Genomic DNA, 12,456 nt, shown 5'->3' with positions numbered 1-12,456 from the left:
ATATACCTAGGGAGAACCAAACTTTTTCAAAAAAGTGTATTTTATCAGAGCTATCTTTACCATACAGCTAGCTTCAACATTTTATTTTTTGTTCAGTGAGTAACTGATGAGACCTACTACAAGTTAGCTCCTTAATTTTTCTATATCTGTTCCATTATTCCTTTTTAACAATTTCTTATGTAAAAAGCAACCTGTAATATGATGCAATACCTGGATGCTCTATCTTCCATTACACCACTGTCACGTCATGAAGGGGTACTGCTGTAGCATAAAGAATGGAAAACTTCTTACTGATAAGTTCCTTTCTGCTAGCAGCACCTCACAATTCTGGACGTCTGGCCTGCTTTCCTCTCTCGGCAGCTCACCGAGAAGGATCAGGGTTTTGGTGCCCGATGGTCTGGCCACATCACCTCTGTTCTTGCTGGCTGCCAGATAAGTGATTCCCAAGCTGTGAAACTTGCATAACAAGTACTCCAGAGACAATGGAATAACTGTACCTTAGACCAAGACAGTCACATGGTAACAATTCCACTTAATATCTGACCCTGGACTCACAAGCCATCCAGGCTGGCTAGGACTATGGAAGACGCTGCTAGCAGAAAGGAAATTAGTGGTAAGAAATTTTCTGTTCTGCAGCTCTGTATCTCCCACAATTCTGGGCATCTGCAAAGTAGTGAGCAGTGAAACAAGTTTAGTCGGAAAGTACGATCCTGCCTTTTTGTGAACTCGCTCAAATCTGTATTATTTCTTAGGCTACCGCCTGACGCGCTTTCCTGCCAAAGGAGATCTCTGAAGACAGACAGTCCATCCTACAGTGCTTCGAAGATGTTAGCTGTAGACCAAGTGATGACTTTGCTAATTTCCAACAGACCTGCTTGTTTCACCCATGAAGTTGCTAAGAATCTCATGAAATGCACCTTGACCCCTTTGGGACAGGAACCGCTAATGATCTGTAGGTTTCCACAATACAGTCTAATCTACCTAGCAATGGCAGACTTCGAAGCTTTGAGTCCATGGCACTTAGTGTGGAAGGATGTGAATAGGGAGCCTAATCTTGTTATGGATTCAGTATGCTTGAGAACTTTTCAACGCTCTTCTGACATCTAAAGTGTGCCACTCCTTTTCAATGGGATATTAGGGGTTTGGACAGAATGAAGGAAGTGCAAACTCTTGGGAAGTGTGGAAGGATGGATGGATTCTGGTGTCCTGAGCACCTCCTTGTCCTTCTGAACACCACTCCTGAATAGGTAAGGCTGCCAGCTCCAATACACCTGGCAGATGTGACAACTATTTAGAAATCAGTATTAAATGGAAAAATAAAGTCTGACACTGAAGTCAGAGGCTCGAAGGGATGGCTTGTCAGGTCCCTCAAAACTAGGATTAGGTCCCATTTGGGGAAGAATGGCCTGACCATGAGTCTGGCAAATCAGACTGTGTGAAGGAATGTGGTTAACCTGTGGATGGTCTGCCAGGGAGCCCAAGGACCCTGTGAATAGCATGGTACTAAGAGCGGACACTTAATATGCAATTGTACGAAGCTACAGGCCTATCTATGGCTTCTTGAAGAAAGTTCAGAATGGCTAGAATTCTTGTGTTTGCACTGTGCTCTTGGCACCAATTGTTGAATATGGACCAGATAGAGGAGTTTGCTTTTAGAGTCAATACTCTCCTTGATTAAACCAATGTCTAACTATGGAAGACAGATGTGCTTCCTGGTCAACAGCCAGGTTGTTAGTTGAAGCTGTTTTAGGTCTGGATGAAGAAAAGAATTGTGAGAGGATGTCTGGTCTCTGTGGAACCTGAAGTGGGGGTTCCAATGTCAGCTCTATCAGGTCTGAGTACCAAGGTCTCTTTGGTCAATGAGTTACCAGTATTGCCATCACCTATTCTTTTATTTTCTGGACCACCTTCTCCAGTAGTGGGGAAGGTAAACAGTCCCTGCAGCCAACTGTGCAATAAGGCACCTGTCTCTATGGATCTGAGTCTGCCTCCCTTGTGAAGTATTCTGGCCTCTTTGCATTTGTACCATCCACAAAACTAGTCAGTTGAAAGGAAAGTGAACATCTAAGTGATGATATCCAAAATCTCCTGATTTAGGCACCACTCGGAGTTGCTGACCATGCTGAGCCAGTCTGCCTTTTACTTCACACCCCCTTTGGTATTGATTTCTCAGAGGGAAAAGAGGAACTGTTTTGCCCACCTCATTATTTACACTGTTTCTGTGTGTAGTGCCACCTCCTTGTTCCCCCTTGGTTGTTTACATATGACACTGTAGTCATCGTCTTATTGAACAAGGACATGGTTCCCCCTTAGGATATGCTGGAACCGTCGCAGAGCTAGCTTGACTACTCTCAGCTCTAGGAAGTTTATGCTGTGAGCCTTTTTCCTCCAGGCTCCAGAGGCCCTGGGCTATTTGGGTTTCCAAGTAAACTCTCCAGCCCTCCAGTGTGGCATCGGATGAGAGGACTTAAACTGGAAGCCAGATGGGCTGACCACCATTGTACAGAGTTGAACACCTGTGTTGGAACCCATACTTGATCTTTCACGCATTCCAGGGAGTGGTACCACACCATCAGATTGAAGGCCTGAAGATTTCTGATGTGTGATTGTGCTGATGGAGTGAGCCCCATGCAGGACATCAGAAGTACCAGCAGTTTGAGACATAGCACTATAGTGAGCCTCCTGAAACTCTCAAACAAGAAAAATTCCTGGATGGAACCAGAGAACCTTTCTTGGCACTGATTATGAAGCCATGTGCCTTGAGGAGATTGAACATCTGAGACATGCACCCCTGTGCAATGTGGATTGTGACAGAGCTCTGATCAGGATGTCATCCAGGAAGGGGTGAGTTCCCTGTGACCCGATTCTGGTAACTGTCCCCAACATCCTTGTAAAAACCCTGAGAACCAGGACAGGCTGAATGGGAGTGTTCAGTACTGAAGTTTCCTGCCACAGGCAAACCCCAGAAGTCTGCGATGGCATGCCACGATGGGGCTATGGAGATAAGCTTCTGGTATGTCTACTGAAGTCAAGAATTCACCCCTCCCACCCTAGGCCAGGGATGACACTGTAGAGGCTAGGGTCTCTATCTGAAACTTCATTTCCTTCATCCACTCTGCCTTTTTAGCCAGAGAATAGCTCTGATATCTTCTCTCTCCCTCCTCCCCCCCCCCCATGTGCTTCTGTACAATGAAGATGATGAAGTAGAAACCAGAGAACCTTTCTTCTGAGGAAACACACTATCACTCCCATATCCAGAATATGAGATCTTTTGTTCTGAATCAGACTGTTTTATAGGGTCAGTGGAGTTGGGTGACTGGATGAGGTGTGCCCACAGCTCCAGGGAACATTCCTGGCTTGCTACTTCCCTAACCCACTTGTTGATGAAAACCATTCCTTTAGGAAATGGGAAATCCAGCCTCCTAGTTTCAGCTCCGAGCACAGGCCTGTGCGATCTTTGTCATAAAGTAGATTTTGGCAGGGCTGAGGTGATCTCCATCACTGGAGATTAAGAGCAGGTTGGACAAACACCTGTCAGGAATGTTCTAGATAATACTTACTCCCGCCACAAGTGCAGGGGACTGGACTAGATGACCTCTCAAGGTCCCTTCCAGTTCTATGATTCTATGATACTCAGACAAGCTTGCAAGTGGCTCTTTAGCATGTCATGAGGCTCTTTGCAGCACATATTAAAACACTGATGCTTTTACAATGTTATTAACCAATTGTAGTTGATAAAACAATATCACCTGGTCTGTCACTTTGCTGAAAATGAAACAATGAATTCACACTACTGTGGCACTGGGTAATGCGGATTGCTAATTTGGCTCCTGAACCACTGAGGTCTGAGTATCACTGCACTGGACTTTTCCCCCAGACCTCGATTCCATTGTTCTCCCCTGGGGAATTTGATGTCTGTTTGCTGGTACCTCTGTGAGGACCAGGAACGATGGTTGGCCAAACTATGCTGTATTTTGTCGCATTGTCAGCCATCGCCTTATACACCTTCTCTCCAGAAAGGAGCATGTAAAAGTGGCCAAGCAGAGACCTGCTTTGTGAGTATCCACCTTTCAGGGCCAGAGCCCTGGCTCAAGCTGTGAACCTCAACGAATCTATTGAGGCATCAGCTACAAATGCTGGTGCTAGGGAAACTTTCTTTAAAGTGGAGCCAAAGTCAGGGTGATGGCTGTTCACAGGGCTTTGATATCTTCCAGGCAGGAAAGAGATGCTCTTGCAAAGCAGATGGTCACCAAGGATGGTGGGAAGGGAGGGGGCAGAGGAGCCTTCAAAGCCCTTTTTTAAGAGTGACCTCCATCTTTCTATCCAGGAGTCCTAAGAATCCTATCCTGCTACAGCAGTGTCACCCATTGGTATCAACAGACCCTGTAGATTCTTGAATGTTATAGAGCCTGATGTCGCACTTGTTAACATGCTAGCCCTTATTAGGCTTGTTCCTTTTATCCCTGATCACACCCTGGAAGATTTCAGGGCCAGACAGCTCATCTTCATCAGTAAGCGAGTGGAAGGTGGACAACGACAACAGCTTATCTCCTGGATTTTTGTGCTTTTCCTTTAGATTTCCCGCCCCCCCCCCCCCCGGTTCATTTTTTTTTTTTTTAGAGTGCTTTGGAACCGTAGCTCTACTGCAACTTTGGTAAGGCCTTTTGCAGCTTGTCTTCCTTCAGCCCTCTTGAGAAGTCTGACTCAGAACTCTGTCCTGCTGGGTCCCATCCCCCTGGGCAGGGGGGGATCATCAGAGATCTCCTGGTCAGCTTGAGAATGAGGGGAACTGATTAGAAGCCTTGCTTCTTTCCCCAAGGTGCTGAGGACCCACTTTAAGGCTGGGACTTCTGGCTCCACAAACCTCCGCTCTTTGTTCAGCGGGTGTCTAGTGGGACTTACCCCTGAGTCGAGTGATCAGGGTCCTTCTCGCTTTCAGAGCCTCTCCCTGCTCTACACTGGGGTTCCTGGTCCTCCCTCTCTCTCCCCCGCCCATTAGAGTTGCAGCTGCCTCAGCGGGTAGGAGACCCAACCTGTCTGACTCCTAGCCCCAGAGTTAGGGATAGAAGGCTGGGCACAGGCTGGGGGCAACTTGCCATCTGCTGAGCCTGGAGAAGGCTGCTTCACCTACAAAGCACTGTTTGGATTTAACCCGGTGCTTTACCAGCTCCTCTGCCATGTCTGGAAGGGGCAGAGGCGACAGCACAGAAATGCTGCAGCAAAGGTTCAGGGCGGGCTAAACCAAGCCAGGTGGAAGGAAGAATGCTGAAGGAGAACATTGCTCCTCACTGCCCAAAAAACTAAGCAGAAAAGTTAAAATATGAGAATGTGTGGGAGCAAAAAAACAAAAAAAACACCAAACCCTGCCATTGCCTATTCCTATAGAGGCAGAGAATCTGTCAATGAAAAAGAGCAGTGGGGGCATAGCCAGACCACGTGGCACAAAAACACTGAATGGCCTCCGTGAGTTGCCTGCAAGAGACAGGAGAACAGCCCAAGCATCCTCCAGAACGGTGGAAGATACAGGTCTGAAGAAATTGGGAATAAAACGCACAGGAATGTCACATGCCTGGACAAAATGAATGAGGGATTGTTGGTCAAATTCCAACTCTAATAACTCTCACCATGCAAGTTCTCCCTCAGTTTTAGTTTAGTAGAGACTTTCTTCTAACGTCTTGTCCTAAATCAGTTAAAGAGACTAAATGATTAAATAGCTGACAATCGATCCCAGAGGCAGCTAAATTTAAAACATGAAGTGAATCTTCTACACCTCATACCTACCTCATAGGAGTGTTAAAAAGTTCTCTTATATACTTATTGTGCTGACATGCTCAGTCAGATAAGAGAGTTTAGATTATTAATATAGATAAAACCTAAGAACCTTGTAGTTATCAAAGATCTTAAAACTTGGTAAATCAGTTTCCACAAAAGAGCTAATTACATTTTTACTTACAGAGAGGCTGCCATGTCTCCACACTATTTATAAAACACTCAGAACCTGGGATGACAAGTGCTATATACATACCAAGCATTACTAAAAAACATGACTGGATAAAAATATATGTACAAAGATCTATTGTTACCCCTTGACTCTTGTGGCAACTGCTAATCATACGTAGTGTTTGGATGGAGACTATTAGAGAACTCCAATTAAATGCAATTTTCCTTCTCCAGAAGTGAACTTCACTTACCCTTAACAAGGGTAATCTAAGTAAATATTTATTGTTACAAACAAATAGATTTTTTTTAACATTAAAACAGATTACAGAAGTACACCGTTTGTCAGTTATGAAATCATGATTCCACCCGTGAGGATTTTTACATTCTGCAGACCATATTCTTTTTCCAATTTTTTTTTTAGGCTGTGGATCAAAGAAATTTTGGAAATTGCTCCAGTAAGGTTTGGAGGAACGCTGATTTTTTTCTGTGACATTCTATGGAGCACAGACATTTTTATGCAGATTTTCTATATTTCCATGCCAAATTTTACTTTTCAGATGCAGTCTGAAGGGGACTGTCTGACTCCCTGTTTAGGCTGTTCTAGTGCCTGAGAACTTTACATTTGGTAATTGGTTGGTGAAATCTAAGTATACATCTCACAACCAATTTACAAATACTACTGCCATCACAATGATGAACCCAGGAAGGTTGATGCCAGTGTGATATTAGCGTGGTGGTACAGCAAAAGGCATAGCTCTGCAAAACTCTGGCTTTGATGTTTTCGGCAGTTTTATTCCTTTCTGAAAAGGACATTTTCCTTTAAATGAAGATCCACTTTCGGTATAGCGAAGTCAGATCTTGTCAAAAAGCAAGCCAACTTCACGGAAACAAACTGCTCAATTAAGGTGGCTTTTGTATGAGAATTTGCATCATCTGGGAGCACCTTTGGTCCCAGATTCAATACTCAGGTAAGATGGAGTTTTGAAGTGCAATTGGTAGTTTACACACTACAGACAAAAACACTGATCATTGCTCATAAGAAAGGGAGAAGTTCCTATCACTGAAGTTCTCTGCAGAAGGGCATGAACTAATAGTTAAAGCTTCATTCGAATTTAGTGCACCCACTGCCATGCACAAGTCCACATAGCAGTCTCAGGCTGTTGTATAGTACCCACTTAATATGTGAAAATACCAATGCTCTCTAATTTCAAAAACATTTTAAGCCACGATCACTTATAGAAATAGAAAAGGATGCTAAGAGTTCAGTTCAATTAAATATTCTTTTGAACAGACTGAAAAGGGAATTTTTTAATCAAGTCTTCCACATTGTTAGAAGTGTCCCTTTAAACTTTTTATTTTTAAAAATCAACCCTACTTAGAAATGCTGCAGGAGGTTTCAGATATCACTACTTTGGAAATAACTTTTTAATAAATACTGAGAAATATTTTATCAGAATGCCATTGATACAATGTGTTCAAGTTCACATGATAAACCTGCTTACCTCAGGACTTTTACTCCTTGGAAGACTAACAGCCCTCCTCAGCTTCTTTACAGAGTCGGTTATTGCTTGAGTTTCTACTCCATCCAGTGCATAGCAGATTTTTCTTACAGCCTTGATTACATGATCTACTGCTTTCTGTTGGTTCTAGCAAGAAAAGTACGCAGACAAAGAAAGGAAAAAGTTTGACTATGTTGGCAGAAATTGAGATTGCTGCAGTCCAAAAATCAAGATAAAATTTTAGAGGGGAAGTCAGAAAAAAAGCACATTTTTGGACATTATCTATGGATATAGCCTCTCAGTTGCACTAAAAAAAGTTAAGTTTTTAAACTAAAACCATAGTTTTGAAATCACATACGAGTTGTGACATCAACTTTTAAAGTACAAGTCAAGAATTTTTCCTTGAACTAAACTGCTTATGGCTCATTTACCGAGGTATGAATCACAGGCCTGGTATGGATCCTAGTATATATCTGCCCAGAAAGAGCTCGCAAGATTGCTAGCCATATCTTCCTTTTACATCACTTAGTTTTATATTCACATCTATATTTCATGGTACAGAGACAATTAGGACCAAATCTTCAGCTACTGTAAATCCATCAGCTCCAATGGAGTGTGATTCAATGTGAAGGAGAAACAGCATGAGTAAACGGATTCTGTTGAAATGGCTTAATGATGTGACTTAATCCTTAATGACTTAATCCTCATTGTTTAATGTGTGGTGCCATGCTTCAGACTATACACTATCTAACCTCTCTTCTTAATGAGGTAATGGTCTGCAGAAACCTTACCTTAATCATTACACACCAAAATTTCTGCAGTGAGGCACAAGTGCCCCAGACTAGCTTCTTACAGCCTTACCTCATTCACTATCAAAATTGGGGAGTGATTGAGCCAGACTTTGGGGCACAGGGAAGTGAGAAGAGTGACTATGTAACTGAAGATCATGCACACACATGCTGGAGAACTTTGCTTAGTAGTAACCATCATGGCAGCACACATGCCTTTTTGAATCCTTGTAGCCCCTCCCCAGGGTACTTATGGGCAGTACTGCCCCAACCCCACTCAATTCTTTCACACTGAAAGCCAAAACTGGAGACTGATGCAAAAGGGACGGAGAGTTGGTTATTGAATACACAACTGCACCCACTTCTTGAAGAACAATTACAGTACAAGTAGATAATTTTTCTTTTTTGAGAGTTACAGACATGTATTTCACTCAGGTGAGTCAAGCAGTAACTGAAGGAGGTGAGGCTCAGGTGTCTACTTAAACAACTGAAGAACTGCCTGTCCAAAGTTTGCTTCTGGTCTAGACGTAGTTGTAATAGCATAGTGCTTGGTAAAAGTATGCCCGGAAGACCAGATAGTGGCCCTACACACATCCAATATAGAAACATCATTGAGAAACGCGACTGAAGCTGCCTGGCTTCTAATCAAATGAATCAGTCTATTGTGGAGGTGCAGCCTGAGCTAGCCCACATGCTGTCATAATAAAGGATGTAATCCATGTGGAAATCTGTGTGGAAGCTGCCTGATCCCCTCAAACACGAAGCTGAAGTTTAGTCCTCAGATGCACAAAAGTTTAGTCTGTGGAAGTATAACATTGTATAAGTATCAGGTTTCAGAGGAACAGCCGTGTTAGTCTGTATTCGCAAAAAGAAAAGGAGTACTTGTGGCACCTTAGAGACTAACCAATTTATTTGAGCATGAGCTTTTGTGAGCTACAGCTCACTTCATCAGATGTATACCGTGGAAACTGCAGCAGACTTTATATACACACAGAGATCATGAAACAATACCTCCTCCCACCCCACTGTCCTGCTGGTAATAGCTTATCTAAAGTGATCAACAGGTGGGCCATTTCCAGCACAAATCCAGGTTTTCTCACCCTCCACCCCCCCACACAAATTCACTCTCTTGCTGGTGCTAGCCCAGCCAAAGTGACAACTCTTTACATAATCAAGTCGGGCTATTTCCTGCATAGATCCAGGTTTTCTCACATCCCCCCCACCCCCATACACACACAAACTCACTCTCCTGAGTTGTATAACGGGACATGCTGGATACATTGTATATGAGAGGGCATGCCAAAACATGTTACAAAGTATCTGAGGGAGCACAGGTAGGGACACTTAGCTTTTGAATGGAGAAGCAATTAAGATAGAGCCAGCACGTCTAAGAAGCAGGCATCAGAATGGAAGGTGTGAAGGGCAATTAGTTAACTTAACTGGAAGCTGTTAAAGAGATTGTTAAGGGTGGCAGGTAATCGAGATCCTGGAGACCAGTCACCAGTAGAAGACCAGTAGAAGACCAGTATCTTCAAAGGGTGGTGACTAAAATCTTTCTTCTTTTGTCTGTAACTTCTCTGTAACTTGTTCTCCAAAAAACTGTATAAATTAAAAGACACAAGCCCCACTCAGGGGGCTCACTTCTAAATGTATTAGCAGAGCAGCTTTGCTAATAAAACAGAGTGGTCTGATAAATTGTGAGTCTGAGTCAAACATTAACAAGTCCTTTTCAGATAGGATACCAAGGACCATCATACAACAAACAAATCAACGTGCGGCTCCATCTGCATTCAAATGAGGCTTAGGAAAAAGAGATACAGGTTAAGTTTACTGATTGGTTAAGGTGAAACTGTGAAACCACTCAAGACAAATTTTGGGCATGGTCTGAAAGACACCTTTGTCTTTGAAAAAAACTGTGTATAGAGGCCAGGCCATTAGGGCCTGCAGTTCACTTACTCTCCTTGTGAGTACGATAACAAGACAGACAGACTGTCTCTTGGCAAAAGGAAGGACAGGGAACAAGTGCTCAAACGGAGGTCCCATGACGGAAGCCAGCACAGTGTTACAGTCCCACAAGGGAACAGCTTCTTTTACAGGTGGAAAAAAGGCAGACAATCCCTTTTAGAAATCTTCCATAGAGTGAGAAAAGTATGGAATCCACTAACCTTGCTATAAAAGGGTAACATTCACATTTTTTACAGAATTAGTTATCTGGCAAGGCCTAAGCAACTTGTTCACCAAGCTCAGAAAGACAAGAACCACCACTCCAAAGATGAAGAAAATATACCTTCTTTGATAGTCTTTAAACTTATCAATAAATGGTTAAGAATCGTTTAAATTTAAGAAATGTTTTTAAAAACAGACATAGAAAAAAACAGCTGTAATCTGGATTAATTTGAAATGGAATTTTGACTTTTATTAAACTCGGATAGAAACAAAGTTGAATTACAACCCTGTTGCTTATACGTTCCCAAAATGCATATGCATGAGGTGAAGATGCTAGCAAAGTCCTCACATATAACTGAGCCAATAAAGTGGTCAACGGATTATATTTGGATCCAGTCATGCCCCTGAAAAAGGTGCCTCTTCGATCCTTAGTAAGGCTATGAAAGCCAAGAATTTGGATACTAGCTCTTGGCATTCTTCTTAGCTTCATCTCATCCAAGCGAGCAAACTGAAGCAGCAAAAAGACAGCTAACCACCACATTGCATCAAGAAATAAGCTTCCAGCCATGCCATCATGCAGCACAGAGCACCGGCAGCGCAGTGAGCTGAGCTGAGGCTGTGGGCGAGAAGAAACAGGAGCTCAGGGGCTGGCAGGTAATTGAAGATACATGGGCCGGATGTGGCCTGCAGGCCATAGTTTGCCCACCTCTGGTGTAAAAGCACTATCAGCAGATTAGATTTGAGTTATCACCTTAAATTTTAAGGTGATATGTAAATACTATTTTAGTTTAAGATACCGTTTCTACTGTTAAGCAAAAGATTGTTCAGACTATGTATTCCTGGAGAGAGAGAGAAGCTAATCTTAGTAAACAAAAAGAAACAGTAGGATTTAATTTGAGTACAAGATTCTCAATTTTAATTAAGTTGCCTGTTTCAAGACTGTTCCTTAAACTCATCAACTCGCTGTAGGGAAAACATTGCTCTTATAAAGGAGTAATTCTTTAATGACTGTCTAAACAACAGAGTTATATACTTTCTTCAGTTGCACAGGATTTTCAGTTTTTCATAGTTGGCAAGTATGAGTATTTTGCTTTTCTTTAGTCATGCTGTCCTCTAAGGAATGGTAAGAGCCATAAATGACTAAAATAAATGGAGGTGTCATCTCTGAACTGGCCGTGAAACAATTAGAGAAATAAGGGCAGTAGACCAAATCTTAGAGTATACATTTTTAGCACTTTGGGGATAAAATTACTTGGCACACAACACTTGGAAAACCACACCATTTACCCTTATGGTTAGATGACCCAATTATTTTAGTTGTGTGTGATGGGGAAGAAAGACAGGAAAGGAGATCTGAAAGCCAAGAACTTGGGATCTGATTTTAAAAGGGAGAACTGAAAGACCCTGTTATTGTTTTTGTAACTCTCAATACAAGAAGCTAAGTTAAGACGCATATAAATACTAAAAGATCATTCTTATGCAAGATTTAGTACAGCACTAATTTGAAGGAGAATCTGTACTAGAAAAAAAAAGATCTTACCTCCTTTTTAAGAACCACGTCAGTTTGAATATGGTAAGCCTCTAGGAGCTCTTCAACAGAATGCCTGGAATACATGATTAATTACTGTACAAAAGTGGAAGTTCATACTATATACCACCTTCTCACTAAAAGGCAAATATGGTAAATTGTTCCAAAATTTAGCATAAGATGACTTGATCATGAAGGCTGTAAGTTACATATGGTTACCTTGAAATATTTTCTCTGAAAGGCTTTTCTGTTCTGTAGAGGTGTTTTGTTAAATTTGTAGGTGTCCTATCATCTTCTTCCTAGTAATGAGAAAATATTACTAATGTCCTAATTCAGAAAGAGGACAGTACAAAAAGACCAGCCCCTCGTCTACCCTCTTCTACGCAAACATCAAGTCCCACCTGAAAAAGTGCTACAGTGATCCATATGCATTTTTAATTTATTTCCTCTATTCCAGAGGTGGACAAAGTACGGCCCGCAGGCCACAGACGGGCCCTGGCCTGGGAGGCTAGTCCCCAGGCCCTCCCCCGCTGTT

At 42.5% G+C, this 12,456-nt stretch overlaps 1 protein-coding gene across 1 annotated transcript in view; it reads right to left on the bottom strand.

The window, feature by feature from the left end:
• Nucleotides 1-12,456, bottom strand: part of PIK3C2A (phosphatidylinositol-4-phosphate 3-kinase catalytic subunit type 2 alpha) — a 90,721-nt gene that overhangs the window by 38,304 nt on the left and 39,961 nt on the right. The window contains exons 7-9 of the mRNA XM_075129368.1: nt 12,141-12,220; nt 11,934-11,997; nt 7,443-7,586 (exon numbers count right to left, since the gene is read on the bottom strand). Coding sequence (XP_074985469.1) covers nt 7,443-7,586; nt 11,934-11,997; nt 12,141-12,220 — 288 coding nt within the window. The remainder of the gene's footprint in view (nt 1-7,442; nt 7,587-11,933; nt 11,998-12,140; nt 12,221-12,456) is intronic.

The sequence above is a fragment of the Caretta caretta genome, chromosome 6 (assembly GCF_965140235.1).
Source record: "Caretta caretta isolate rCarCar2 chromosome 6, rCarCar1.hap1, whole genome shotgun sequence".
In the NCBI taxonomy this organism is placed as follows: domain Eukaryota; kingdom Metazoa; phylum Chordata; order Testudines; family Cheloniidae; genus Caretta; species Caretta caretta.
Note: the sequence above shows the minus strand (reverse complement) of the source record. Positions and strands in the feature narration are given on the sequence as shown.